This window comes from Orycteropus afer, unplaced genomic scaffold, assembly GCF_000298275.1.
Source record: "Orycteropus afer afer isolate SDZICR_OR568_19922 unplaced genomic scaffold, OryAfe1.0 scaffold00285, whole genome shotgun sequence".
Lineage (NCBI taxonomy): Eukaryota > Metazoa > Chordata > Mammalia > Tubulidentata > Orycteropodidae > Orycteropus > Orycteropus afer.
Genome location: NW_006921872.1, coordinates 1569934 through 1595021, shown reverse-complemented (window position 1 = coordinate 1595021; position 25088 = coordinate 1569934). Strand labels below are relative to the sequence as shown.

Here is a 25088-nt window from a genome sequence, read left to right as displayed (position 1 = left end):
GTATTGGAAGTCCTAGCCAGGACAATAAGGCAAGAAAGAGAAATAAAAAACATCCAAATTGTCAAAGAAGTAAAGCTATCTCTATTCACAGATGACATGATCCTATACATAGAGAACCCAAGAGACTCAGCAAAAATATTACTGGCAAATTTCAGCAAAGTGGCAGGATACAAGGTCAACATACAGAAATCAGTTGGATTTTTCTACATCAGCAAAGAGGCCTCTGAAAAGGAAATAAGGAAAATAATGTTATTTACAACAGCTACTAAGAAGATAAAATACTTAGGAATAAATCTTACCAGGGACACAAAAGACCCATGTAAAGAAAACTACAAAACACTACTACAAGAAATTACAAGGGATCTACATAAATGGAAGAACATGCCTTGTTCATGGATAAGAAGACTGAACATTGTGAAAATGTCAATACTACCTAAAGCAATCTACACACATTCAATGCAATCCCAATCCAGATTCTATCAACATTGTTTAAGGATATGGAAAAACCAATCACTAATTTCACATGGAAAGGAAAGAGACCTCAGGTAAGCAAAGCACTGCTGAAGAAGAAAAACAAAGTAGGAGGTCTCACACTCCCAGATCTCAAAACCTATGATACAGTCACAGTAGTCAAAACAGCATGATATTGGTACAATGACAGACAAATAGACCAAGAGAACAGAATCGAAAACCCAGAAATAGACTCATCCATCTATGGACAGCTGATCTTTGACAAATGGCCAAAACTCATTAAATGGGGGAGAGACAGCCTCTTTAACAAATGGTGCTGGCAAAACTGGACATCCACTTGCAGAAAACTGAAACAAGACCCATACCTCACCCCATACACAAAAAAACTCAAGTTTGATCAAAGACTTAAATGTAAGACCCAAAACTATAAACCTCATCAAAGATAACATAGGGGCAAATCTAGGGGTCCTAATTTATGGCATAGATTATCAAGGATAACCTAAAATGTACAAGCAGCAGAAGAGAAACTAGATGACTGGGACCTCTTAAAAATTAAAGTTTTATGTGTGTTGAAACACTTCTCTAAAGGGTAAAAAGGGAACCTACAGATTGGGAAAAAAATATTTGGCTATGACGTCTCTGACAAGGGATTTATCTCCAAGATTTTAGAAAACTTCAACATCTTGACACCAAAAAGACAAACAATCCAATTCAAAAATGGGCAAAGGACATGAACATACTTCACTAAAGAAGATATATAGGCAGCCAACAAACACATGAGGAAATGCTCACAACCCCTAGTTATTAGAGAGATGCAAATCAAATAAGAGTGAGATATTATCTCACCCCAGCAATAGTAGCAAAGTTCAACAAGACAGAAAATAACAAATGCTGGCGAGGGTGCAGAGAGATTGGAACTCTCATACACTGCTAGTGTGACTGCAAAATCGTATAGCCATTGTGGAAAATGGCATGGTGTTTCCTTAAAAAATTGAAAATAGAAATACCATTTGATCCAGCAATTCTATTACTAGGAATATACCTTAAAGAGATGAGAGACAGGACACGAATAGACATATGCACACCCATGTTCATCGCAGCACAATTCACTATAGCAAAGAGATGGAAACAACTTAAATGCCCATCAACAGATGAATGAATAATCAAACTATGGTACATTCACATAATGGAATACTACACAACATTAAAGTATAAGGAAGAATACATGAATAATCTCACAGTGTGGATGAATTTGGAGGACACTATTTGAATTTGGAGGACTTTATGCTGACTGAGTTTCTGAGGTGATAAATCTTTATGGAAGAGATTGCCCTGTCTTCCTTCCATGGAGCAGCTGGTGGGTTTGAACCTCCAACCTGGTTAGTAGTCAAATGTGCCACCAGAGCTTCTTATTTATTTATTTATTGGTTTTATGCTGAGTAAAATAAGTCAGTCACAGAAGGACAAATATTGCATGAGTCCATTATTCTAAATAGTCAAGGAAAGGTTTATTCAGGAAAGGAAATTCAATTTGTTGGTTACCTGGGGGGATGGGAGGGAAGGTGAGGGAAAATTTTGGACTAGTTGGGAGCCACATGTTGAATTGGGTGAAGGGAGGGGTGGGTGGAAAGAGTCTGTGACCGACATGGTGACAATGGGGGAAGGAAGGACCCAAAAACATGCACAGAAGATACAGACAACAGAGGCAAATACTATTACATGCACAATACTTCATTACCACTGGCAACAAACACTAGGCTGCTGGTAAATACCTAGACAGGTGAGAAGATCAGGTGGGGTTAGGTGAACAGGAATCTACCCAAGACCAAGGATAAATTTGGCTGAAGATAATCTTACATATGTACTTGTGCTACAAATTATCCATATTCATTTCAGAAACAACAGAAGACAGGGTTGGAGTAGCTTCTCAGAGACAACCAAATACCTTTAGAGAGAGACTCACTGGGCCTTTGGGCTTGGGGTATCATGTGGAATTGGCACAAAATAGTACATAAAAGTCTTGTTCTACATCCTACTTTGGTGAGTAGTGACTGGGTTCTTAAAAGCTTTCAAGCGACCATCTATGATGCAAGTATTGGTCTCTCATCTGGAACAAAGAAGAATGAAGAAAATCAAATTCATTTGGAAACCATTATTCCAAAGATATGATGGACCATGAGGACCTCAGCCTTCATGACCCCAAGATAGTGCCTGGCTGCCAATGTCACCACTTGGAAAAGGATCAAAATTGGAGATCCTGGCTAGAGAGGGAGGAAAAATATGGAACGAAATTCAAAAACACAAAAATGATCAGAGTTACTAGTCAGATAGAGACTGGTGGAACCCCAGAGACTATGGCCCCACGTTATCCTTCAGTCCTAGAAATGGACTCATTTTCATGGGCTCTCAGCCCAACAGTAGAAAGACTTACATACAGAACACCTACAGCAGGGAGATGCACCCACCTACCCTATGGAGGTGCATCCCTAGATCAAACAGCCACGAGACATCAGAGGGGCAGCATTCACATAGAGGGAAAACTGAACAGACAGGAATGCATAGATAATAAGAAGGGCACAGGGAGGGGGTAGTCAGGGGCAGCGGAGGGGAGGAGAGTTTTTTATGGTTGGGATGATAGTAGAGGTCATGAAATCAAATGTGCAAGAACTGTTGAATCTAAAACAAATGTTTTGTAAAATTGCACCCAAAGCACAATAAAATAATAAAAATAATAATGTGTGGAAAAATCCCTCAAAATAAATACAAAAGAGAAAAGAAGAAGAAGAATAGCCAAGACACTCTTAAAGAAAAAGAATAAGATTCAGTAAAAAGGTGCACTAATTACACCAGTGGTGCTGACACAGGGATAGATAAATAGAGCAATAAATCCGAATAGAGTCCAGATACAGACCCTCACAGGCATGGGTACTTGCATTTTGACAAAGGTGGCAGCACATAGCAGTTGGATCAAGAGGACAGTCATTTTACAAATAGTAGAGAGATGACTGGATTTCCATATGGAAACAAGTAACTTCCCCAAGGTCTCTCAGTGGTTATGTGGGGAAGCCAGTTCTTTGGACCCAAATATATCTGGATCTAAAGTCTATGACCTTGGGATCACAGTAGAAGGTCCTGGACAGAGTAAGAGAAAAACGTAGAACAAAATAAAAAATCATTAAAAAAATCCAGATTTACCAATCTGACTATGGCCCTTAGACTATGGCCCTTAGACACCCTTCAAACCTGGAACTGAACCCACTCCCAGGGGATCACCTTTCAGTCAATAATAAAACCAAACCAAACTCACTGCCAAATCTCTTGGCATAGCCGAGTGAGTGCCTCCAGTGGGGCATCTGTTTGTTGAACCATCTCAATGGGTATCCCATCAATTCCAGTATATTGACAGAGAACTTGCAGAAATGCAAGCTGGATTCAGAAGAGGACATGGAACAAGGGATATCATTGCTGATGTCAGATGGATCTTGGCTCAAAGTAAAGAATACCAGAAAGATGTTTAGTTGTGTTTTATTGACTATACAAAAGCATTTGATTGTGTGGATCATAACAAATTATGGGTAACATTAAGAAGAATGGGAATTCCAGAACACTTGATTGTACTCATGAGGAACCTGTACATATAGACCAGGAGGCTGTCATTTGAACAGAACAAGGGGACACTGCATGGTTTAAAATCAAGCAGGGAGTGTGTCAGGGTTGTATCCTTTCACCATACTTATTCAATCTGTATGTCGAGCAAATAATCCAAGAAGCTGGACTATAGGAAGAGGAACATGAGATCAGGGTTGAAGGAAGAATCATTAACAATCTGCCATACGCTGATGACACAACTTTTCTTGCTGAAAGTGAGGATGACTTGAAGCACTTACTGATAAAGATTGAAGAATATAGTCTGCAGTATGGATTACATCTCAATACAGAGAAAATAAAAATCCTCACAACTGGACCTATAAGCAGCATCATGGTGAATGGAGAATAGATTGAAGCTGATTCACTTTATCTGGTTCTACAATCAATGCCAATGGAAGCAGCAGTCAGGACATCAGACGACATACAGCACTGGGCAAATCGGCTGCAAAGGACCTCTTTCAAGTGCTGAAGAGCAAAGATGTCTCCTTGAGGACTAAGGTGCGCCTGACACAAGCCAGGGTATTTTCAATCGCCTCATATACATGTGAGAGCTGGACAATTAATAAAGAAGACTGAAGAAAAGTTGATGCTTTTGAGTTGTGGTGCTGGCAAAGAATGCTGAAAGTGCCATGGACTGCTAAAAGAACTAACAGATCTGTCCTGGATGAAGTGCAGCCAGAATGCTCCTTGGAAGCAAGAATGGCCAGACTTCCTCTCACCTACTTTGGTCATGTTGTCCGAAGGGACCATTCCCTGGAGAATGACGTCATGCTTGGTAAGGTGGAGGGTCAATGAAAGAGGGGAAGGCCCTCAACAAGATGGACTGATACAGTGGCTGTGGCAATGGGCTCAAATGTAGCAAGGATCATGGAGTTGGCTCAGGACCAGGCAGTTTCTTGTTCTGCTGTGCATAGGGTCCCTATAAGTCACAGATGACTCGACGGCACCTAACAACAACAACAACAAATTCACTGCTGTCGAGTTGATTTGACTCATAGCGAGCCCTCCTTGGGTTTCTGAGGGGGTATCACTAAGGAAGTAGATTGCCCAATCTTCCTCCTGAGGAGTGGCTGGTGCATTTGAACGACCAGCCTCCTGGTTAGCAGTCAAATGCCTTAGGCATTATACCACCAGAGCTCCTAGTCAAACAATAGATAGGCCTATAAAGGAACGATAATATCCCTGAAGAAGTAAGGACTGTACTCCTCAGAACAGTCAACCACATGAGAGCAGAAGTGCAGCATTTGTCCAAAGTTCAGAAGGCAGGAAGGGGCAGGAAAGAAGGTCTAATGGAAACAGGGGTACCCAAGAAGCGAGTGGGAAGAGTGTTGTTACATTGAGGAGATTGCAACTAACGTCACAAAACAAATGTGCATGAACTATTGAATGTAAAATTCAAATTGTTGAATGGGAAACTAATGTGCTCTGTAAACTTTCACCCAAATGTCAATGTTCAAAATAAAATAAACTCCATGACTTTTACACTCTGCCTGCTGCCCTGTCCACTTCCCAAATCTGTTGTGAGCAACAGGGCCCACAAGTTCTGAAAGTGCTTTGTGAACCAGGAAGTGCTGTGAGCACCAGTGGGACAGGTTGTGGCCATCATGATGATTACCACCTTCCAGGTAAGAACAGTGGTTTTGCCCCATACCCCCAGAGCTCCTGGTGGACCACCCACTTCTGTCATAAGGTGTGACTGGTTCCTAAGCACCAGGTCCCCTTGGAAAGCAGTGGCCCTCTGTTTGGCTACAGACTGCAGGCGACCAAGCTGGACAGTAGACTTGAGCAGCATGCTGGCATTGCAGCACTGATGCTCAGGCTAGAGCACTCTGAGTGTCCTGAGGGGCTAGAGCTCTCTTGGGATCTGCCTCAGGCCATATTTGGGAGAAGGCAGGAGCTAGGCCTCCAGACGTCCCGGGGAAAGTTCTGTGTCTGCGAACTGAACTTTGTATATTTGTAGTTTCAATGCAGAGAGTGAGGCAGACTGAAGAGGAAAAGCAATGAGGTCTTCCAGGAAGGCTTGCAACAAAGGCCTAGTTCCCTTTGGAGCCCAGGTCATGCCCTTGGGGGTCTCTCTAGGCTGCCAGGTACTGCCCTTCCTCCTCCCTGATTTCCAAGATTGATGAAGAGGACCTTTGTTCCTAGACTTGAGGGAAGGATGAGAGTCCTGCCTTAGGCATCCCAGGCAGCAACTTCAAACAGGCAGGGGGCTGGTGGAATAAAACTCAAAAACACCCAAAAGAGTTTTCTTAGAACCACAGAGTGGAGGTTCCAAAAGGTCGTTACAGCCTCTCTACCTCTACCTTCTTGACGAAGGCCAGAGAGAGATCTAGCCTAAATCTCTCAGCATATCAACCCTGGGCTTCCAGTTCAAGGTTTCCCCAGCTCCCTCTCCTGCCTCTCCTGGCTGCATCCTCCCAAAGTGAGTCAGTCATCTTCAGCTGTGTGCTAAGGCTAGCCTGTGCCCTTCCCTCAGGGTTGGTAAGGAGCCAAAGAAGGCCTGAAAGACCTAGTTTTCCATGAAGAAAAGTCCTGGAACAGTCTCCTGGAGTTTGTGGGCAGTGCACATGAAAGAAAGAGGAGGCCAAAGACATGAAGAGTGCTCCCTGGGGCCTGGGAAGACGTCAGCCAAACCCAAGATTGCCAAGCCCAGGACCTGGAGAGACAAAGTTGATTCCCAGCAGCTAAGACAAAGGCAGAGCATCCAGAATTGGTAGGAAAAGCCTAGGCTGGCGTCCTAGATGCCCTTCCCAATAGCCAGATCGGTCATGGTCTGTGTTTGTGAGCTGAACTTTGTGCTTTTGCAGCTTCAGTCCAAGAGGTGAGGCAGACTGAAGAGAAAAAGCAACGGGGCTTTCCAGGAAGGCCTACTTCTCTTTGGAGAACTTTGCAGGAAGGCCTACTTCAGGTCATGCCCCTGGGGAGGTCCCTGCAGGCTTTTCCCTGTCCTCAGCATGCAATTCTTCTCTCCTCAGCCCATCCCTCACTGTGGCTGAGCCAGAACAAACCATTAGAAACACAAATCACCGAGGTCTGGAGTCTGAAGTTAAACCCTGCTTTGAGAGCTTTTGGTTCAGCCTGTCTAAAAATCATGAATCATCAAGAGGAAACCACAGCCCTTGGCTTCACTTCACAAAGGAAGGTAACTTTGGCTGAGATGGTGTGAAGCTGCCCTCCTTTAGGGAAAGGGTGTGTGGTGCAGGGAAGAGCAGTACCAACAGGGAAAGGGAGAGCTGAGCAGGAGCCCAGGTCTTAGCAGAGCTGCCTGTGTTCCTCTGGCTCCTAGGACCCCTCAGTCATGGTACAGACCTGTGTCCAGCCCTCCTGGACACCATGGCTTGGCCCAGGGCAGGGACAGGGTGAGAGGTAGGCCGAAGGAGTTATGTCACCTGTAAATGGGGGCCTGGTTTGTCACTGCCCAGAGTGATGTTTCCAGTGACGTTCCAGAGAACAGTCCCACTTCTTCCGGCCCATGTGGATCCTCAGCACCCAGAGGACTCCCTTCTCCCTCTTCCCTATGCCTCTCCTCTGGCCTAGGGATAATTTTAGTGTTAACCATATGTCTCCCAGACAGGCAGCCCTGATGTTTTGGTATAGGGAGCTGCCACCACCGAGTATGTAAGACTCCCAAGCCCTTTAAAACTGTGAAACAAAACAGAACAAAACAAAACAAAACACAGGATCTCCCAAGTGCCACCCTGGGTTGGGTGGTGGCTGTACTTCTCTTGGCCACTGTGCTGAGGCCAGACCCTAGGCAAGGGCCACACTTGCCTCTAACTCTTCATCTTCCAGCTCCTTCACTGTCTTGTGGAGGGCTGGTGAGGCTGGATGAGTTGTTAGGTCAGGTTAGGGCCAGGGCCCTGGGCTGAGACTCAGGAGGTCTAGGTCAGATTCGTGCTTCCATGTGACCTTGGGCTAATCATAGGACCTCCTTGAATCTAAATGTCTTATGATGGGGATTATGGTGATGATCATCACAGACAGCAGGTGGGGGAGTGCTGTGTGGGTTGATAAGTGGTGGCCCTTCTCACCTTTTGAAGGAGTCCAGCCTTTAGCATGCCCTTGGTGAAGCTGGGACAAGAAAGCAGGACACGTTCACAGGCAGGAAGCAGTCTGAAGGGCCCATGATAGGCCCACAAGCCCCTGCCTGCAATGGGTAACTTCTTGTGGCTCTCTTGTCTAAGGCTTCCAACACAGGAAACTCTAGCAAGCTGGCCTGTGGCACTGAACAGGGTGGAGTGGGGCACACAGCCCTTGGCACCTTACCAGGCAAGACTCAGGAATAGAGACATGTACTTTTGCTAGTCACGGCCAGGCATCCACCTCCCTCTGGCCTCCCAGGCAGAGACAAAGTCCAGGAGCATCAGCTGATTATCCAGCATTCACATCTGGCCCGGATATGAATCGATGACAGCTCCAGGCCCTGGTTTGTCTCAAAACCCAGATATCAAGGCTGCCCTCAGCAACAGGGCTCCTGGATTCTGGGACCAAAGATCCATGGGCAAGGGATTCTCTTCATTTCTTTCTGGGCTCATGCTCCTCTAGGCCCCAACCAGGTGCCTCCAACCTGTCTTGCCTCTCCCAAGTCAGGGCACAAGGCTCCCCCAACTCCCTTCTTTCTGTTCTTTAACATTTTTTATTACACAAGTGTAACAAGCACAGAGGTTCCATTGCACTCAGGTAAGAATAACAAGAAATGTCACATCCATATTTTTCTAAATCAGAGAGTTGTTAGAAGCTCCTCAGACCATGATTGGGTTCCTGTCCACCTCGATGGGCATGCCCATAGCCCTTCCATGCCCCACCACATGGGAACAAGTACAGGCCTCCACCATTCTCCAAACAAAGAACCCAAACTCCCCACCAGATTTGGGGAATTTGCAGGGAATGCAGCCCTCCTAGGGGACACCTCCTGGTTCTCCGACTGGGACCAACACTCTTAACAAAGGCCTAGGTGGGTGGACCTAAGGTAGCCCGTGAAACACAAAGCATTGTTAAACCTCCTTGGGATAAGAACATCAGAACAGGAATCCCACTGCTGGCCTGAGCTGTTGTTGTTGTTGTTATGTGCTGTTGAGTCGGACCTGACTCATAGCGACCCCTCCTTGGGTTTCCGAGGCAGTATCACTATGGAAGTAGGTTGCGCCATCTTCCTTCCGAGGAGTGGCTGGTAGGTTTGAACTGCCAGCCTTCTGGTTAGCAGTCAAGTGCCTTAGGCACCACGCTACCAGAGCAGAGAAGGGAAAAATCATCTCTTCATTCTTTTTCACTTATGCATCTGTTCCCACAAACAATTAGAGAGTAATTTCTGCACTAAATTATTCAGACATTTCCCTACCATATATGGAAATACCATTCTGTAATTTGCTTTCTTCCTTTAGATCTCTTTCCAATCGATACACGTACATCTGCCTCATCATTCTCAATGGCCGCATAGTGTTTAATTGCTTGGATGCACCTTATTTTACTCAGCACAGTCTCCTATTGACAGTGGCTTCTAATTTTTTAGTGTTTCAGCAGCATTAGGGTAAGGGTTGCTACATACATCTTGGCACATTGATTTGATCATTTTCTTTAGGATAAATTCCCAGAAGCTGAATTGCAGAGTCAAAAGAAGAGTCCACTTTTAAGATTATTTTTTTTGGACTCCCTGGATGGTGCAAATAGTTAATGCACTCAGCTGCTAACCAAAAGGTTGGCAGTTTGAACCCACCAGTGGTGCCACAGAAGAAAGTCCTGGTATGGTAGTTAAATTTCTGTGTCAACTTGGCAGGGCCTGGTTGAGTGGCTGGGCAATTGGTGGTAGTTGTTCCCCATGATGAGACTGGCAATCAACTCCTTGGTGGGATCTACCACAAGCAGCTGAGTAGCTGCCTTAGGGATATGGTCTGCTTCCTGTATATAAGGAGAAGCTTGGGTAATGGTCTCTAGCTTATGGCACACTTGAACCCTGCGTGTAGCTGTGTTGTTGTTCAGCAGCCTGCCATGCTCTGCCGACCTTGGGACTTACAATAGACTTGAATTAATGGCTTGCTGTGTGGTTTGGTAACATCGGGACTGTGCCATTTTATTTGTCGACCTTGGGCTTGTTAGCCTCAGCAGCCACTAGCTGCCTGAGTAAAGAGATGCCTCTAGCTTCAGTAGGTTGGGAGCAAGAGGCAGAGATGAAGCCCAAGGTCAAGGGGCTTTCACATAGCCCCTAGAACCTGGCACTTAGAACTTGGACTTAAAGCCTCCAAACTTGAAGAATAAACTCCAGTTTGTTAAGGCCATCTCATTTGTGGTATATTCCTGTCAGAGCAGCACTAGGTAACCAGAACACCTGGCAATCCATTTCTGTAAGATTATAGCCATTCAAAACCCTATGGAGCACCGCTCTACTCTAATACACACGAGGTTGTCATCAGCTGGATCTGTCTTGATAGTAACTGCTTTTTACTTAGTTCTTTACTGCCTACCCCCAGAAAGGAGGAAGTTCCTGCTCCCCACCCCCACCAACACGAGCATCACTCCCATTCTCCAAATCCCAGCTTCTAACACAGAATTCACATTCTCCCTCTCAACACCTTCCTCTCCATCTAGACAGAACCTCAGTTTAGGTGACCCCTCCTGTTTGCACCGCAGGTGTAATCTGGCCCTAGCTGGTCATTTTTAAGTCTCCAGTTAACCTCTAGTTTCTGCCAACAGTAAATGGGACACAGGTGGGCACTTTGGGAATAAGAGCCCCTTGTTCTGCAGTGTAGTTAACAACCCAGGGAAAGCAGGTGAGATGGGAGGAATGGGGACAAAGAAGGGCTTCTGAAGAGCAGCATGCAGTATGGGCAAGAAAAGACTGGCAGAGCCCTCTCTCCCCAGAGCCTTTACAAGTAGACCCTGAGATGCTCATTGCCTTTCCTGTGAAGGAAGGGGGCAGGGGTGATTCTACTATTTTTCAAATGAAGACCCAGAGACCTTGACTTCCTTCAAGGTCACATGAAAAGTTAGTCTAAGGGACATAAGAAAAACCCAGACCAGGGCACTTACCATTGAGGGAAGGGTAGAACTGTGGGGAGACCAAGGGTGGACTCTGACAGGAGAATAAGCTGAGGCCCAGAGAGGGGAACCAACTTGCCCAGTGTGACACAGTAAGTATGAAGGCAGAGTCAGAAGGAATGCTCATCGTTTGCATGGCTCTCTGCCCGCTGACCTGGCACACTCTGCTCAAATACATCATGATATTCTCACATCCTGTCTCTGCACTTGGCAACTCTGGCACGCAACGTGCTGAAATGCAGATAGATGCTCTTGAAGTGTCCACACTCTGTGGTCTTTCAGTCTACTGACCCTCTCACACCCCATGACAATCGTGCCCTGCAGGTTCCTCAGCTTCACATCCCAGGCACAAGTCCTGAAGATCAGACAAGGGCAGCCATCTTCCCTGCCTGGGCACTCTGCCAGAGAAGGAAATGAGGCTTGTCTGGCATGACCAGCTCAGCAGACCAACCTCATTTCCTTTCTGATAGGGTAAGAAGTTCCAGTTCTAAAATCAAACTGGTCCCAAGGAATGTCTGAACCTCTACCTCCTGGAAGAAACATGAGAAGGGGGCCTGGGAATGTGATATAGACTTGAGAACACCTGAAATGTCATCTTCTCATTTCCTCACCCTCTCCCCTCTACAGCCCCACACACCTTCCCTCTGTCACCAATAGCAAACACCTCTTGCCTGGAAGCCTCCTTCAGATACCTCCATGGACACTGACCTATTTGGGATGTTTTTGGGTTAGTGGTTTGGCACTCAGATCACATTCTCCCACAGAAAAGAGGTACTGTATGCGAGACCTGGTGCCCACCAAACCCACATTCGTGTTAGGAGGCTCTGCTTGGTTCTGGGTCCTGTGTGAAGTGGGAGATTAGAGACAGAACACCTCTCAGGGAAATGGCCAGCCCAGGAGCCTGTCCTTGGTTTCCTCTCTCCTTCTTCCCCCTTTCCTGGCCTCTTGAGCCCTCCAAGGTGATTTGAGTCCTCTCTCTCCCCATGCCCACCAATCCAAACTTCTTCCATCAAGTGGGGAGGGTTGGGGAAACAGCACTAGTGAGGCCCCAGGTGTCTCCCGAACAGTTGTCCCTTACCTTGAAGTTTGCCCACCCACTGTCATGGGGTAAAGTCTCAGATATATGTCTTAGAAGAAGAAAAAGGAAGGCCCAGGACTTGGGTAATGTGCCTAATGTGTACAATGTATACATGGCTGTCTGTATGTACGTGTCAGCACTTGCTCACAGGCATTTCAACAAATATGTATTAAACCTGTAACGCTTATTATGAACCAGGCATTGTTCTGAAGCCTTTACAAGCATTAATTCAATCTTCATCACAACCTTATGAAATAGGTATTCCCATTATACAGATGAAGAGACTGAGGCAGAGAGAGGTTAGGTCATTTGCTAAGGCCACAGAACTAGTAAGAGGCAGAGGCAGGATTTGAGCCCAGAATCGTGGCCTCTCATGCAGGCGCATCAGGTGTGTCATGAATATTGGTATGTATGCATCTGTGCAGCATACTGGTATATATTCATCTGTACCTAATGCAGACTGTAAAGCTTGCAAAGCCCTGCAAGACAGCACTTTGTCCAGGGGACCAGAGTCCTCAGGGAAGACCAGCAGATCTGAGTCCTTAGGAGACCTCTGTTCAGGCCCAAGGCACCAGAACACCACAGTAGTCCTGCAGATGGGTGGAGGCAGCTGCAGTGGCTCTGGGGAGATTATCAGGGTTGTCCTTCTTGCTCCTGTTTCCTAACTGGTCCCCTCATTTGCAGCTTCCCTCTGACAGGGCCTGCAGCTCCCTCAGTCTGGACATGAGGGGCAACCTGTCATGCACAGTGGTTTCTTCTCACCCATTGTGAGAGCTGCTCATGCTGGGTCCCAGGGGCACCAAAAGAGGGGGCTGGGGTACGTCCTGTCTTGAGTAACCCTCTGGGTCACTCCCTGCAGCATCTGGTTAAAATTTCCGGGGGCTGACAAGAAATTTTATTTTGGATAATGCCCTTAAAGTCACATGGTGTGCATCTTGTGAATATGGTTCTGAGACTACTGCCGAACTATCCTGGCATTTGTTGAAAATAGTAGAACATGGCAGAGAACTGCTAGGAAAATTTCTACTCTACAGTGGCACCAGCTACTATATAGTGAGTACCTGTGAGTTGTCAGCCACTGTTTTATACACATCATCTCTTTTAAATTACAGAGGTAAGTGCTATTAATCCCATGTTCATCGATAAGAAAATGTAGCTCAGATGAAGAAATGGCTGAGTCCCAGGAGGTATGTGTACTCACCCAGAGCATACCCAAGTGAGACATCACTTCATCTCCCTGGCCCCCAGTCCCGGACACTCCTTGATGGAGGTGAAAGGTGCAGGTACAAGGGCAGAACTCTGCCTTTCTCAACATTGACCAGCAGTCAGCCCTTGTCACCACCTTCTAGCCCTGGGAGAGCCCAAATCCCTTAAGTCAAAAGAGAAACCACGTGTGGTTACAAACATAGGGTCATTTATTCACGTTATATTACTGGATTTTAAAGGCAAAAATACAGTTTTTGTCTGTTTTTAACACCAAAGTCAGACACACACCCCCCTCCATCACAATAGTATATACACACATTTGCATACACAGGAAATCAAAATACATGGCAAAGCAGGTCTCGAGGGCTTGAATGCTGTCATCTGGCTGTATGGGACACCACAGGCCCCACCTGGAAGTCAGCAGAGACCCTGCCCTTGCTGAGACCCAGCACCAGTACTTCCTTCACCCTCCTCTGCCATGTCTGCCCTCTGATCTTTCCTAAAGGCAGCTTCAAAACAAGGTCATCAGCAATGGGATGTACAGGAGAGAAAGGCACAGCATAGACAACTTCCTGGTACAACTCCCAGGAGAAGGAAATGCTCCCTGCACCCACAGGCCTAAAATCCCCTCACAGGAAACAGGACCTGCATCTCAAGGATGTGTGTGCTGTGAGCCCAGGAGGCCCCAGGAGAGCACCAGAAGGTCAACAAAGGGGGAGGGAACAGGTGAAATGGTATTTCCTCTGGTTCTGAGAAGGAACCACATACTTGACTATTTCCATCAAACATGAAGGAAAAAGTAACAGGAAAAAAAAAGTCAGTTTTCATTTTAAGAGTAAAGTTACAAAGACTTTACCACCCCAGGCATTTGTCTGCTTTCTTTTAAGGCACTTTGGAAAAGTCAAGGCCTGGGCACAGAAACGGGTTTTTGTTCTTTGTATTTCCCCAAACTCCCTCTTAGTGCACTCACTCCTGGTTTTAATAACATCGTTATGAAGGAGCGGGGGGAACTGACAGAAATACTCTGCATAGCCCAGCTGCTTCTGCAGTGGAAAATATTTTTAACCAATACAAAGCCTTCTGAAAAAAAGAACCAAGTTAGCATCTGAGATGCTCTAAGCGATAAAGGCACAGGTAAGACTGGGAGTGGGCACCAGCTCAGCATCCACACTGAGGGCTGGTGTCCAGGGGCAGTGGTGGTGGTGGTGGGGTCCCTGGGATGAGGCAGCTGAGTCTGATGATCTAAGGCAAGGCCTGGCCCGAGGAGAGCACTCAGTGGTAGGAACTGCCTCATGCCACCTCATCCCAGGCAGGCTCGACATCATGTCCCAGAATAGGTGGGTCTGGGGAAGGGCATCCCCATGGGTTAGCCTCACTAGAGTGAGGCTGCTCACTAGAAAGCCTGCTAAAAATTTGAGGGGAAAGAAAAGGCTTTAGGCACCAGAGTTCCTGTGAGGGAGCTGCACTTCTTTCTAGATCTCTAATTAAAAAGGCACATTCACCCTAAAAAATGAACAGTCTGTTTGACCCTGAGTGCCACAGGCAAGTTCTAGGGAACAGGCAAGAGGCAAAGGAACAAAAAGGGAAAAGAAGAAAGGAGAAGACAGGGGAAGAGAAGAGGAGAAAGGAGAACGGGCAATGCAGGGTGGACCAGGGAGTGTGGCCAGCAGAGCCTCCAAGGTAGGTGGCCCCAGCCTCCACATGCACCAGAAGATGAGGGGCCCCTCTGCCTGCCCACCCATGGGGGAGGCACTAAGGGCTGGTAAACCTGATTGTTGTTATACAACTCCACAGCCGTGAGCCCTGAAGGGAGGCCCAGGGGTCAGTCCAAGAAGGTAGAGGTTTTCTCTGCCCTGCCCATTGGAGGGGAGGGCAGGCGGTAGGGAGCTCTGCCCAGGAGGCTGAGGGCCCCAGCTCGCAGAGTCCTACCCCAGAGGTTTGGCAGGATAGTGCTGATAGGGAGGGCTTGCCCTCATTAAGGAGTGAGGGGATGCTCTTCACACCACCTGGCCTGCCAGCTAAATCGAAGGCCCATTCATGGGCACTACATCATACATTATTTTTTTCCCTAAAAAATGCTCAATCCCCTCCCTACATTTAAAACACCACAATAAAAATACATAGGAAATTCAAGTTTACATAGCATGCCCAGAAAAAGAAATGGTCATGATCTAACATTCAACAGCTATGCAAATTTGGATCAACACAAAATCAAACTAGATCACAATTAGAACCTGATTTGTTCTTCCTTTTAAGTACTACAAACTGCTAATGAAGAGAAAAAGATCTTTACATTCAGAAATCACACAACCTGGAAATAGGCCACCAAATGTGAGAACACCAAAGCCTTTTGCTCAGTGGCTAAAGTTGCCTTGCAATTCACACTTTAGCAGGACAAAAGGTCCAAGGCTCAAGTTTTAAAATTCTTTTGCTAAGAAAAGACACACAGTGATTGTAAGAGTTGCATACCACTGAAAGAAGGTGGGGGAGGGGAGGGTAAAAAGAGAATGGTTGAAATTTTGTAGGTTTTTTGTTGTTGCTAAAATATGACAATCCAAAAAAAAAAAAAAAAAAATCCGCCAGTCCAATTTTAGCAGCACCCTCTAATCTTTCACAAAGTAGTAAGAACATCACAATCCACAATTTAAAGCAAAATTCTTACCTATTTCACAATAATTTAGCAGTTTTCTTACTGGGAATTGAGTCCCAGTCACCCAATTTTTGGCTGTGTACGGTTCTGACTCTTTGGGGTGACACTGTGAGCATGATGAGAAACCCCCCACAAATGCTGACAGTTCCTACGATTACAAATACTATGTAGAGCTAGGGAATCACATGCCAAGGCAAGATGGGGGCACAATAGCCCATTCGTTCTGGCCATCTGGAAAGGCATCTGATTGATGAATGAGGGGGGCCTATCGCTCAGGTAAAAATGAGAGAGGGACCAGCCCAGCAGATTGGCAGGGACACAACAGAGGTCCTTGGCCATTTTCAAGTCTCTTATTAAGTGTATCAAAATGCTAGCTCGGCTTCCCAACGTCCACTGTGATTTTGGTATATAATGGGTATCTCTGTATGTCCAAAACTTTGTAGGTGAGGGAGTTCAAACCATCCAAGAGCATTGTCTCCTTCGTGTGTGCAATTCGGTCAAACCTATGGACAAGGAGAGAAAGGGCAATGGGGCAGGGTCAAAACAAAGCCATTAAATGCTTGCAGTATACCACCTTCCTTCTTTATCTCCCTCCCTCCCCATGGACTGAATCCTCCATTTTTGGTGATCCTCTTTCCCCCATTCCCATAGCCTGCCCAGTTTTCTAGGGGGAAGGACTATGAACAGAACCAGCACAAACCTTTGAGGATTGGGTTCATTTTTTTTGTCTCTTGAGTGGCGGATCATCCGACACTTCCCAACCACAGCATTTGGGCGAGATATAGACATGCCTTTAAAAACTAATCTGCAAAGGATAAAGGAACAAGTCACAATCATAGAGTTGCCACAAGGCTTAGGTCCAATAGCCTGGGTGTGAGATTATTCTTGGGCTAGTGGGCCCCACCCCACATCCTGATTACTCTTCTCGCTGGGCCCATACCATAGCCATCATGGCAGAACTCAGCCCAACAAAGCACTGGTTGGACTCATGCTCCTTCCCCATTATCCTTTTACTACTTGTTCTACAGACAGTATTTAAAAAAAAAAAAAAAAATTCTGCTGCCATCGAGTCAACTCTGACTCATAGCAACCCTGTAGGGCAAAGTAGAACTGCCCTATAGGGTTTCTAAGGCTGTAAATCTTTCCGGAAGCAGACTGCAACATCCTTCTCCTGCCAGAGTGGCTTGTGGGTTCAAATGACTGACCTTTTGGTTAGCAGCCAAGCATTTCACAGTAAGAGTTAGGGCCCTTATCTTTGAACAAAGTTGCCACACACACCACCACCCCTCCTCTTAGTCCTACAACCTTAAGATACTTGCCCTCCTGTGCCCTCCCTCTCCAACTGAAGACAGTCTTTAGGAAAATGAAAGATTTGACCATTCACATCTGTACTGTCATAACAGCCCTGTATACTACACTACATGGGATTCCATGGGTGACACAAATGGTTGTGCACTCAGTTACTAGTTGAAAGGCTGGCAGTTTGAACCCACCCATAGGCACCCTGGAAGTCATAGCCTTGAAACACTATGGAACAGTTCTACTCCGTCTGTACACATGGGGTCCCATGAGTCAGAAGTGACTCTAAGGTAACCAATAACAATAGTACTACTATCTGGGTGCAGAGTGTTTGTGCAGGTGTGATTATCTATGGAAGTCAGGTTGTTTCTGCCTAGACCCCATGTCCAGGTCTTCTGTGTCTTCCCCAATGAGCCTACCTGGCACAGAGCTCTGTTCAATAAGTTCACATTTTCTTAAAGACCGACTTCAGCACCTACAGGAGGACATGCCTAAGAACTTGGGCTGAGAGGGGACTACGAACCCCCAAGGGCCAACCCTTGCAGAATAACCAAGCACTGATCCCAAATTTTGAAGTGAAAAAAAAAGACGGAGAGGAAAAGATCTGAGTAGTCATTACCTGTTAAAAATGTCATCATCTTCACCTCCCCAGCCCCAGTAATTATTAGGAAATCCATTGATGGTGAGAAACTGTTGTTTACTTAGAGCTGAGACACCTCCAAAATACTGAACATAAGGTAGGCTAGGGGAAAAAACACACACACACAAAGGACCAGTAGTTAGTAGGTCTTGACATTTCAAAATAAAGCTTGCTGAAAATCTAAGCTATTTTAAAGTTATTCTTTATTCTCTGGGACTTTTTGATAAGGGATTTACTAGAGATTTGTTTGTTTTGTTTTTATATCAAGATTCAGATTATCATAAAGAGAACACAGCTATCAAAGTGGGATTTTCATCTTTCTAAGAATACAGTGCTGCTTCTGTTGTCATCTAGAAAATTTGTCAGTTCCAAGAGTGGGAGAAGCCCAGTTCTTCCTCACCGGCTCAGGAATCTGCTCTCCACGGCCCTGCTTGCTTCCGTGTTCTGCTCTTGTAAAGGAAGTCCTTATCTAGAGTGTTCTGGGGTCTGAGATTGTTTTAGAAAGTCTCTGAAAATCATCTTGTGCCCATCTGTCATGCCCCTCTTCCCATGTCCAGCCCATCCACTAGTCTAGCTTTCATTCTTCAAAAGGTGGACTAGCTCGGACATCAAGCCTTAGAGTCAAGGTAACGGTTCTAAAAATTTGGTAAATAAATTTTTTTCTTGGAAATTTCTCCCTTATCCTGACTTAGCAAAATGCACAGGATAATGCACAGGATAAAGCAAAAAGCACATATGCAGACTGTAAACTTATTTTGTATATTTTGAACCAGATGGGCTCTCATCCTTCCAAATCCTTTTTTATTTCAGTATCTCAATGGTTACGAACCACGGGCTCCTAAGGGATGCAGAGTAAGCTCTGATGAGACATGTTAAAACTCAGGATGTACCTGCCCTAGGGGACATATTGAAGCCTTCTTTTGGGTCCTCTAAAGCCTGCAGTTTTGTGACTACTGGTTTGTAACTCCAGACCACTTGGGCTCTTACTAGAATCCAAAGAGATAAAAACCCATCTTACAAATTAAGGAAAACTCTGACTCAGACTGGAGGGGGAAGTCAACCAAATCATACAGACCATGTAAAAAAAAGATGCAATTATTATTTTCAAATACATTCAGGAATCCTGACTGCAAGTATTTGCAAGCAAAGATCCCTGGAGGTATTCTTTAATGAATCCAAGATAATCTATCTGTAATTAGGGGCTGTCACTTAGGTGCCAGATCAACTATCTTTTGGCACACCTCACATTACTGTTTGCACTTTTAATGTGGGGTTTGAACCAGAGGTGGCCAAGCCAATAAGGTTTGTTGGCAATCAGTGTTTTACTAGAAATGATTTTTGCCTTAGGCACTGCAAGGGTAACTATATGCTAAGTTGGTAAGATTGGGTTTGCTGTCTTTGCTGCTTCCTCTTACCCACCTGCCCTGTCCCTCAAGCCTGACTTGTTCTCTGTAAAGTAAGGATGATATTATGGTAAGGAATTAAGTGATCACTTGGGTCACATCTTGGTTCGCCACCATGTTTCAGGGGAGAAATTAAAAGGGGGTCAAGGTATGAATGTGTATCTCTATCTCAAAGAAAAGAAGATATACAGAGAGGGAGGACAGGTAAGAGAGCACTCTGAAGAGTCTAAAAGTGAAGTTTAAGTTCATTTTTCCCACCTTTAAGATAGCGGGTTTAGTGCCTGAATATCTGGGGGAAAGACTTCATAGCATGCCCAGATTCATCACATAGCCCTGACATCCCCCAGAAGTGGGGACAGGACGAAATGGTGAGAATGAAAAGAGTCTGAAGGAAAGTAGTTGTTGATGGCTGTATCTAACAAAGGGGCTACGGCTGCTGTCCATACAGTTCAATCATACTGGTACTCAACCTAAGCCAGGGGCACCCAATACATGGGGTCTGCAACACAGCTTCCTGGAGCTTCAAGTTTACTTACAGCAGGGAGGGAAAGGTTATAGGTGATTTAAGTTAAAATACTTTTAAGTTAATACAAACATGGATAAATTATGGAACAGAATGTAAACGTTCCTTTTTTTTTTTTTAAAGGTAAAACAACAAATACAAGCCATTTTCCACCTTGGTGGTGCTTGCGATCATGCTCCACTCACCACATATCCCCATGGGCAAAAATCAGTAGCCTCTTCACTAGAGGCATTCGGTGGAGAAATCTGACAGGCTCTGGGGTGAAGCAGAAGCCTGTAAGCTGCTGGGAAATGTAATCATGTTCCTCATAAAGTGCCAAGGAACATCTGCTGAGGTGTCCAGGTCCAGGAAGTCCCTGGGGGAAAAAATGATTCCTGATTTGTTTTCCAGGTTGTGTGGGGAAGGGAAGAGAAAAAGCTGAGGGAATAAAGCATCCGTTTGGAAACTAAAAACAAGAGCCACTCCAAGCATTACAAATGCTGCTCGTGTGGATGTGCAGAGATCACAGCAGTTTCTAGACTCCTCTTTCTCCCTCAAATAATAACTGACTTTGGGCTTGAAAAGCACTCACTTCTCAGAGAAGGCATTCTTCCCCAGAGTCTACAGAGATACCCCTGGGTTGAAAGAATCACATTTTCTAGTTGCCATGTAAGAGAGAAACATCCTTCGTGTAGACCCTGGCAGAACAATTCTTACCTAAATCCAAACTTATCCATGGCTACAGAAATGTGTCGTGGCTGTGAAAAACACCTGTAGGTATTACGGTCATCCATTGGAATGAGGTCCACGTCACTAAACACAAAGCAGTTATAGTCATAGTCTTTCAAGGCCTCTTGAAAGCCAATGTTGAGAAGCTTAGCACGATTGAACATGGAGTCTCCATCCTGGTGCAGAAACAAAGGAAGTGCTATCAGATGCTTTAAGGCTTAGTATCTTCAAGCAGAACACCCACAGGGACTGGTGACTTGTCACTAGACAAGGTCATTAGTCCACCCTTGGGCCTCACTTTGCTGCCTTCATTTTATAAATCAATTCTGAGTGTCATACCCTTCGATCCACAAATTGAACTTTTAAGAATTTATCATGCAATAAACCTTGTACATGTGAGAATTACACATGAATAACACTGTTCACTGTGGGGAGGTCCTGATAGCAAAAGATTATACACAATGATATAAGCAGCACTAGGGAACCAGTTAAATAAAGCCTGGTACATCCATATAATGGTATTAAGCTGTCATTTTTTTTTTTTTTTTAAAGGAAATGATCTTGAAGATACATTGTTAGGTGAAAAGGGCATTTACACACACATATCATTTATTATATGATACATAATAGACTAATCCCAGGAAAAAACCCCAGGAAACTGGTACACTAATTAGGTACCTGGAAGACTTTTCACTGCTATCTTCTTTATATGGTTGCCCATGGTTTGGTTACCACAATGTGTTCTTTCCATGTCAAGCACCAAACTAGGCACCAGGAAAATGAAACAATCACAACTCAATGCCTGCCCTCACAGTGTGTGTGTGGGGGAAAGCAGTGTGACATAAGCTATGATAAAAAACAGAGTGTACAAAGAGAAGAATGAACCCTGCTTCAGGTGCTGACCATTGGGGTCCCAAAGCATCAAGTCTACTAGTGCAGGATATTTTATATTTATTTATTTTCAGTTTTCCACACTAGAATGGAAGCTCAATGAAGGCTGGAGTTTGTAATTTTTATTCAACCATTACTATGCACATAATAAGAGCTCAATAAATAGTTGCTGGACGAGTGAATGAATGAATTAGACTGATGGATGAGTTTCAACATATGATGGCAGAAGGTAACCCCTTGCGGGAAGCTCTACCCAGGGTTAGCTAACCAAGGTTAGCTCTCAAGGGTCACCACTGATGATCTCTGCTCTTACCAACTCCCATGTCCCCAAGCCAGTGAAGAGAGTAATAGCTTTGGCATTGCTATCCCTTATACCTGGCATTCACAAAGCTCTCCCATACACACGCTCTCACTCTGACCAGAATTCTCACCTGGTGTTCCTGCTCAACTTCTCTTGAGATCACCAAGATCAGGGCCCTCTACTTTTGGGGAAAAAGTATACCACACAGACAGGTAATTGGTACATGATCTCAAACCTGGGATGCCTGAAGTCCTCGCTCCATGGCCAAGAGAAGACTTGGAAACTGGCATTCCACAAGGCTGCTTCTGTGTGAGTATAGACTGCATGGACCAGCCTCAGGGTGACTCAGGGAAACAGACCACTTCGAAACAGACAGGTATCAGGAAGTAAGAAAAAGCAGCCAGGAGAAGAGCAGATGAATGAAGGAAACATCTTACACAAGAGGCCCTTTCTTCAGCTCAAGACAAAGGTTTCTAACCAGGCATGGCAAAGGAACAGGTTGCGCCCAAGGGCACACGGTGTTCTTCGCTGCCCCACCCATTAACAGTCAATTTAACATTCTGTCTTCGGTGACTTCTACGTAATTCATGAAGCAAAAAAAGTTCCAAGTTTTGAAACTGAATACAGAGCCTTTGAAAACTATGGAGTATTTGCAATTACTATTACTACAACAACAATGCATTGCTAATATTCACTGCGGGATGACCAAACACCAGGCACAGGTTAAGTGTTTTCTGTGCATGACATATCATTTAATTCTCTCAACAACCTTGTAACAACCTTCACCTCAACCCAGACTTCACCCCCAAAACCCTTGTACCTTCTGGTGATGGGTAAAATGGCTGCACCTGCTGCTATCCATCTTGCTTTCCCCCCAAAAAAACAAATTCACTGCCGTCAAGTCAATTCAATTCACAGTGACTCCTCCTTGGGTTTCTGAGGGGTATCTCTGCAGAAATAGATTGTCCAATCTTCCTTCTAAGGAGTGGCTGGTGGGTTTGAACTGCCAGCCTTCTGGTTAGCAGTCAAATGTTTTAGGCACTACGCCACCTGAGCTCCCATCTTGCTTCCCCAATCCCATTAATACCCTCAAAGAACTAGTTTTCTCAAGCATAATTCAGCCCCATTTCCAACAAGTTAAGCCCCCTTTCGAACAGGTTAAAAGGGAGTGTCCCAACAAAGCCTTTTTATACCTAGTCTAGTAGACCTCCTGAGGGTGGCTGCCCAACTCATGACAACTCTTACTCTTCTTGGTACACTCTCCAATAACAGGAGTAGGGGGCTCTTGGGGGTGTCATGTCCATATCTGCTGGCACAGCTGATTGAGCTAAACAGACCCTGACTGAGCTAATCTTAACAATTTCCCTCTCGTAGGAACTGGGAATTTGGAACCATGAATGGGTACTTCTGAAGCCAAGTCCCATGAACAATGGCAAGCTGGAGGGGAAGCCCGAGGAACAGATCTGGTTCTATGGCCTCTCTCCAACACAGGTAGAGCAAGGTCTCCTTCAACTCAGTAAGTTGTCTCAGTGTTTACACTGTATTTAAAACTCATCAGGTGGTTTCTGCTTTCACAACCACAATAACCTGAACTACATTATCCTCCTTCCTTCCGTCCTACAGCTGGGCCTCCTATGAATGATTCTGGAAGTAGGGAAGGGCAGTGCACACTAAAGCAGCTGTTATTACCACCAAGACCAGTAGGACAGTAGATGAGCAGAGTGTATATCTTCCCTTCCCTCCCCTGGGATTACAGGAATGTCCAGTCTTTTTAGCTAATTTTCTAGGCTTCTTTGAGTGAAATGCTGCAGTACCTTGGGTATTCAGGTTTCTAGATGAAGAGAACAGAGCCTTGCACATCTGCCAGTCCCCACCATTAACAAGAGTGCTCTTCCTCTTCAGGGAGTGGCGAAGACACCCAGCTCTCATTCCAGCTCCTCCTCACTAAGCACCTTCATCCTGTGCATCTGCTACTTCACTCACTAAAGTATTATCAAGCACCTATTGCCAGACCAAGCCACGTGCACAACTGTAACAGACACACACATTTTTATCCCTAGAGTGCCAGCTTCTCCACTTATTAGTTATGTGGCTTTGGCCTAATGACATCTCTAAACCTCAGTTTCCTCATTTGTGTCATGGGCAGTATAACTGGTAGGTCGTGAGGATTAAATGAGACAATGAATGAAAAACCCATAGCATACTGGCAACAAATGTCAGCTACCGCCATCATTATAGCAATAGGTTTCCCTATCCATTTAGAACAGTCACACCTTTCAGAATGTTTTTTGAACTGTCAAATGTAATAGAATCCTCTTATGAAGTATTTGTGTGAGTGCAGAGTGGGAAAAGGAGACAGGGGTGAGTTTGCCAACAAAGGCCACTCCACAGGATGAAAAAAGGCTCTAAGGGATGAGGCAGACAGATAAGCAGTGGGCCAAATGATATGATCAAGGGAATCATAAAAGTTTAGGTCTATAGCACAGGTACTATCAGCTAGAAGACTGGCTCAGAATATTCCTGAGCCTTACAAGTGGCTTCTCAAGCCAGCTGTGGTCATCAGTCCCTCATTTATGCTCAGCTCCCTGTCCAAGAATCGAGGCCTGTATGGGAAGGGAAAGGGCCTTCCTATTTGATGGAGAGGAGGCCCAGGGCTAAAATACTCACACAGAAGTGGCTCCAGACTCACAACAGCTCCAAGGTTGGGATGCAGACATTCACAATGACCCATAGGAAGGACAGCATTTGGTCTTCAAGGGCAGGCATAACCCACTGACCCTTTTAAGAGCTACAATCAGGGCTCACAGACATGAACCCAAAGGAGCTAGTCAATGAGGAAGCTCTGCATCCAACTTTGACTTCATCACTCAGGGATTCAACATGGAGATTCCGTCTTCTCTCATGTTTGTGTGTCCTTCCCAATTAGCTTTAAGATTCCTCTCAAATCCTGTCTGATGGAAGGGGAATTCCTAAAGAGGATTAGGGCTCAAGTGAGTAGCCTGAGGGTCACATGCTGAGAGTCTCTATAGCAGCAGCAGAAAGTCAGAGAGGCCTTTAGAGACCTGTGAAACGCACAGGCTTGGAAAGTCACAGCTCAGTGAAAGGAACCAGCATGCTGTGAGTAGGTGTTCCTCTGAAGACCTAACTTTTTAAGTGTGAGCTTCATTTTATGTTGGTCAACAAGAGCTATAATTAATCCTTTCCTTCTAGGTCAGCTGGCTCCTTATAACAGAGAAGA

At 45.3% G+C, this 25088-nt stretch overlaps 1 protein-coding gene across 1 annotated transcript in view; it reads right to left on the bottom strand.

Annotated features, from left to right (window-relative positions):
- Positions 1-16455: 16455 nt before the first annotated feature.
- B4GALT1 (beta-1,4-galactosyltransferase 1) overlaps positions 16456-25088 on the bottom strand; it is a 78909-nt gene continuing 70276 nt past the window's right edge. Inside the window, exons 3-6 of the mRNA XM_007950688.2 lie at positions 20647-20834; positions 18004-18126; positions 16786-16890; positions 16456-16588 (exon numbers count right to left, since the gene is read on the bottom strand). Coding sequence (XP_007948879.1) covers positions 16456-16588; positions 16786-16890; positions 18004-18126; positions 20647-20834 — 549 coding nt within the window. The remainder of the gene's footprint in view (positions 16589-16785; positions 16891-18003; positions 18127-20646; positions 20835-25088) is intronic.